The sequence below is a fragment of the Orycteropus afer genome, unplaced genomic scaffold, assembly GCF_000298275.1.
Source record: "Orycteropus afer afer isolate SDZICR_OR568_19922 unplaced genomic scaffold, OryAfe1.0 scaffold00033, whole genome shotgun sequence".
Lineage (NCBI taxonomy): Eukaryota > Metazoa > Chordata > Mammalia > Tubulidentata > Orycteropodidae > Orycteropus > Orycteropus afer.
In genome coordinates, this window is record NW_006921620.1 from 4,720,469 (window position 1) to 4,726,438 (window position 5,970).

Below are 5,970 nucleotides of genomic sequence, written 5' to 3' on the forward strand. Positions count from 1 at the left end.
AATAAAGTATATTAAAAAATCACCTCCCAGAAAAAAAAAAAGATTATAATTTTTAGGGAGACTTGGGGGTCTGGACAAAGCCCTCTTATCCCAGTCTGATAGTTCAGGAGATATTTTCTAGAGGACATAATGCCCAAACTGAATCTCAAAGGAAGAATAGAGTTAATTGCTAAAAGGTGCCCAGGGGAGGGTGTTGTAGCCAGGGGGAACCAAATGAGTAAAGGCATTCAGGCATAAAGTGGCATGATTATAATGAGGAATCTGTATCTACCTCTTAAAGGGTGTGAGGTAGGTGGGGACCAATTGGAGATGAGCCCAGCCCTTTCCCTCATTGTCTCTCTGTATAAAAATCAGAAGCTGGTTAAGATATTTGTGGATAAATAGATTTTCAGTGCATTTTTAACTTTTATTTTATAGGATCAGTTCGACAGCTTAGACAAGCATACTCAATGGGGAATTGACTTCTTGGAAAGATATGCCAAATTCGTTAAAGAAAGGATAGAAATTGAACAGAACTATGCGAAACAATTGAGGTAAGTTAAATTTTTTTCAGTTCTTAAAAATTATCTGCTTGAACATGATAAGGAGATTGAAGACCCTCAAAAGGTTTACAGTTGCTAGGCCATAGTAAGAAAAATCAAGAATAAGGTCCACTTCTCCTTTTATCTAGTTATGTGATGGAGAAACTTCTACACTTTATTTCTCCGCTGGTTAATTAGTAAGTGTACTTAAGTAAAACAAAGGAGGAAATGCTCCGTGATGCATGTTATCTGACTTAAGTTAAAGATTGGGATCCAGGTAGTTTCTTATAACCACCTTTTGTGACTATGACTCAGGGTTGCATGATCATGAGTTGACCCCAGCCACCACATAGCCAGGTAATTAAAACCCCAGAACCAATCCTGTTACCTCTTTTTAACCTGTAATTATATAGTATCCCAGTCATGGTCCCTTCCCTGCTTCTGTTATCCTGCCTTTCCCAATGATATATAAATGAATATCCAATAAAAATTTTCTCAATTTCACTTACTACTCTTAACAGTTTATTAGCTGCTCTCTGACTGTGATTCAGTAGATTCTGCTAGTCTCTTGTGCCTGGTACATGATGGCAGATCTCTCATTTGAATGATTATCTTTGCCTTGGTTTAATAAAAATCTCTTTTGATTAAATTTAAGTCTGGGATCTTTTTCCCCCTACCACAAACAATTGAGTATTAGATAATTTGTAAGTAAATATGATATTCCAAAGGATAAATTGTATGTTTTTCATTAGAATTAGATTGAATTTTATGTAATTGTTCTGTTTAATGATTGATTTAATTAAATCACTGCCTAGTACCACAGACTATTGGCTAGTGACATCATGAGTAGCTCTCATTCCAGAAAGATACTTAACATACTAAAATCAGAAAACAAAATGTCAGTAAAAAGAAACTTATGAATATTACTTTTATTCTACTGTAACTTTTTGGTTTAGTAATCTTTCCAAACCCTTAGCCATTTCTTCACATTTTCTAAGACTTGGAAATTGTGTGCTGAGCTGAATTTTACTTCTGTTAATAATTAGATATATATTACTAAAGCAATTTTGGAATATGAGTTAGAAGATAAAAGTTTTAAAAGGAGAAGTTCAGTCTTAAAACTAATAAAATTTATCTGAAGATTTTATTCAAGCAACTAAATCATTATTAAATCACACTTCAACAAGTAGTTTTATTGGAACTTAATAAAAAAGACTAGGCACCATAGTATAAGATTCTAACTATATTATATTGTAAGTCACAGAAAATGGAACTTAAATAGGCACACAAGACTGAAAAGTCTAGGTATATTTTGATTCAGGGGTCAGATAATATCTTCTGCCTCCTTTGCTGCTGTTATCCTCAAGTTCTATTCAGTACCATCCTTTCTTCCCCCTTAGCTTTAGCTTTCATATCTTTAAATCCCCACAGTTCTGGATAAGAAAAATTGTCTTCCTGTCAGTAAATTTGAGGGAACAGGGAAGAAAAAAAAAGGAGAGAGAAGGATATAGAAGGGAGGAGAGGATGGAAGGATGGGAAAAGTACAAGCCTACAGCATTCTGTTTTCTTCAGAAATCCCAGCACATGCCTTCTTTTGTCATACTGGCCCTGGTTAGGTTATGTGCTTGTCCTGAACAATTGAATATATGGATGAAAATATATGGATGTACTGATAATGATGGGGAAGGGTAATTATCCAAAGAAAATTTAAGGTAATGTTCCCAGAAAGAATAGGCATATATGAATGATAAACCATAATTGTCCACATATCCAGCATAAAGTAGTCCAAGGTCTAACTGACTGGGAGTAGGAATGGAAGAGAGTATAATGGTAGATTAGTTAGAATATTTTTATAATGATATACTAATACCGTTTTTATTACATTTACTGGAACAGTGGTATTTTGTTAATTTTCTAATCTGTTTGCCCACTCTTTTTTTTAAAAATATTTTCCATATGAGAATATGAACAGGGAACTTACTAGTATATTAATAATAATAGCCATGATATTTCATCTGTCCAAAAATGATGATTTGAAAAAGTTACCAAACCAAACCCACTGTTGTCGAGGCGTCTACGACTCATAGCGACTCTTCCTTGGGTTTCCGAGGCAGTTGTTGTTGTTGTTATGTGCCGTCAAGTCGGACCCGACTCATAGCAACCTCTCCTTGGGTTTCAGAGGAGGTATCACTACAGAAGTAGATTGCCCAGCCTTCCTTCCAAGGAGTGGCTGGTGGGTTTGAACCGCCAGCCTTCTGGTTAGCAGTCAAATGCCTTAGGCACTACGCTACCAGAGCTCTTCTGAGAACCTTACTCCTCCAGAATTTGTTGTTGTTGTTATGTGCCGTTGAGTCAGACCTGACTCATAGCGACCCCTCCTTGGGTTTCTGAGGCAGTATCACCACAGAAGTAGATTGCCCCATCTTCCTTCCGAGGAGTGGCTGGTGGGTTTGAACCGCCAGCCTTCTGGTTAGCAGTCGAGTGCCTTAGCCACTATGCTACCAGAGCTCCCCCTCTAGAATTTAGAAACGTTAAAAGGGCTTCTGAGACGTTAAAATAACAGTTACAGGATGTACTCATGTTTAAATAGTGATAACTTCCCTTATGTACTCATTTAAGTTTCGATTTGATCCTAATTTTAGCACATTTGAATTTTCAGGTTTTCCCATAGAAGTGAAGAGAAGTGCTGTAGACAATACGGTGATGACAGTGTGAAATGACAATAAAGGAAAACTTAAAAATTACAAAAAGCATATGTAATTTAATGTAGCAATGAATAGTGCCATCGACTTCTGTCGACCTGAGGCTATCACTGTATTACAGCAGAATAAAAATGGGTATAGGGAATGATGAACCTAGGTCTTTAAGGGAAAAGTTAACCAGATTATTTTAAAGAAGATAGGGAATTTGGCAGTGTCTATCAAAATTTAAAATGTATACTTTAATCTACCATTTTCATTTCTAGACTCTTCTATACGCACAAAACTGTTCATTGCAGGGGAGAAAGTTCCTAGACTAAAAGTACTTGTCAGGAAGGGAAGGATTTAAAAACGTCGAGTCTACTCTCATATTTAGACTGAAACGGCTATTTGATTCAAACCAAAAAACCAAACCCACTATCAACTGACTTAATTTTGACTCTTAGCGATCCTATAAGACAGAGTAAAACTGCCCTGTAGGATTTCCAAGGCTGTTACCTTTACAGAAACAGACTGCCTCATCTTTCTCCTGTGGAATAGCTGGTGGGTTTGAACCACCAACCTTTTGTTTCACAGCTGAGTGCCTTAACCACTGTGCCCCAAGAGCTCCATTAGTGTAAAAAGCAAGGTGCAGAACTGAATGTGTATAGTAAGATCTTAGTACTTTTGAGCTGTATGTATGTTATGTACAAACTTTATACATATTTAGGGTGAGATCTAGAAAGCTAACACTGAAGTTTGTGATTACCCTTAGGGAGTGAAGGTGGTAAGGGAAGGAACTTACACTTTTTACTACATGTATTTTTGAATTGCTGAAGTCTTGCCTATGATTGTGTATTACTTTTATAATTTAAAACACTTCTTTTTTTTTAATTTTAATTAATTGTGATTTGGTGAAAGTTTATAGAGAAAATTAACTTTCCAGACAACAGTTCATACACATCTTGTTTTGTGACATTGATTACAATCCCCATTATATAACAGCATTCTTCCCACGTTCCCTTTGGGGTTACCTTTTACTTGTGTCTATCTTTCCTATGCGTTCTTGTCCTCTGAGCTCTCTCTCTCTCTGCAAATACTGCCCTTCCGATCTCCCGTGCTTGATTGTTCTGGGGAGAGTACCTACTTGGTTTAGATGTTCACCTTATACGACTGTCTATTGTTTGACTGGAAGCCATGGGAGTGAGTGCAATTCCAGGCTCGAAAGGTGACTAGGGTCTATAATCTCGTACCAGGCTCTATCAAACCAGTGAGCCTGGTCTTATTTATGATTTTGAGTTTTGTTCCACATTTTTTCCCTCATTCTATCCAGGATCTCCTATTTTGATCCATTTCCAAGTGGGTGACAGTGGTACTAGGCACCATTTAGTTCCTCTGGTTTAAGGTTCATATAGGCTGATGTTCACATGGTCCAACAGTATCTTGGACTAATTTATTTTCTTTATTCTTCTTTGGTCTGGGTGAGGAAACACCAGTTGTTGCATCTAGATGGCTACTTGCTTTTAAGACCCTAGTCACTACTCACCATTAAAATACTTGTTCTTAAGCAAATAAAATATATTTCAAAAGAGAACTTGTCATAAATTATAAAGAAAAAATTGGTACTTTATAAGATAAAAAAAATTTCAGCAATCTGGACTATTTGCCATAATAATAACTAAATCCTCAAGGGTTTCTGGATGGCCAAGATTTTATTATAGTCACAGGATTCACTTCATCATTAGCAGCCTTGTTTTCTTTTCTGTCTTTTTGTGACTCATAATAACCATTATAATTTCCACTTATTTGCAGAAAAGAGGATTTGAGCACCACTTCATTGAAGTAGAAGGAGCCCTGGTGGCACAATGGTTAAATACTTGGCCGCTAAGTGAAGGTTCGCAGTTTGAATCCACTAGCTGCTCTGCGGGAGAAAGATGTGACAGTCTGCTTCCGTAAAGATTACAGTCTTGGAAATCCTATGGGGCAGTTATACTCTGTCCAGTAGAGTCACTATGAGTCAGAATTGACTCCACAGCAATGGGTTTGGTTTTTTTGGTCACTGAAGTTAGGATTGCTAGAACCAGCAATTACGTAAAAAAAAAAAAAAAGTTTTACATTGAGAAAGTACACATTTAGGTACAGAGGCTCTAAATCAGTTATTTGCATCTTTTTTCCTATCCCAGCACACTTAAAAGGAATTTGGCACCTTTCCAGCCTAACAGTGCCTCTCAATTACAACAATTCTCAACAAGGACAAGGTTTTGGAGTGTGGGTGTTGATTATTTAGCTAAGGAAGAGTTGTGAACAGGCATGTATAATTTGAAACTCCCTACTCCCTCCTCTGTCCCTACATTAAGATCTGCTACTTTGGATGAATACTTAATAAATGATTGAATTATCAGCTGCTGTTTATAGTATCCGCTTTGTCCAAAGGAAAGGGGTTTGCCTTGTTTATTTCCTCTTCTTTAATAGGAAAAATTCTTTTGGTTAACTCCCCTCTGTTTTTGCTACTGCAGAGGCTAATTTATTTCATAGTATAGTGAGGCTACTTTTTCCCCTCCTAAATAATAGCTATATTCAGAAAAATGAACATTTACATTTTAAATATACTGATGGGTTGTTAAGTTTTTTTCAGTTAGTTTTTGTATTCCTATTTGTTTTCTTCTCCTATATTATTATGTTTTGATGGTTTGGGTTTGATTGTATTTTGTATTGATTTTTTAAGTTGAGGATAGGAATAAATTGAAAATAAACACAGTTGGATCATGTCT

General features: G+C 36.3%; 1 protein-coding gene across 1 annotated transcript in view; it reads left to right on the forward strand.

The window, feature by feature from the left end:
- Positions 1–252: 252 nt before the first annotated feature.
- FNBP1L (formin binding protein 1 like) overlaps positions 253–5,970 on the forward strand; it is a 105,506-nt gene continuing 99,788 nt past the window's right edge. Inside the window, exons 1-2 of the mRNA XM_007936061.2 lie at positions 253–288; positions 418–533. Of these exons, the coding sequence (XP_007934252.2) occupies positions 253–288; positions 418–533 (152 nt within the window). The remainder of the gene's footprint in view (positions 289–417; positions 534–5,970) is intronic.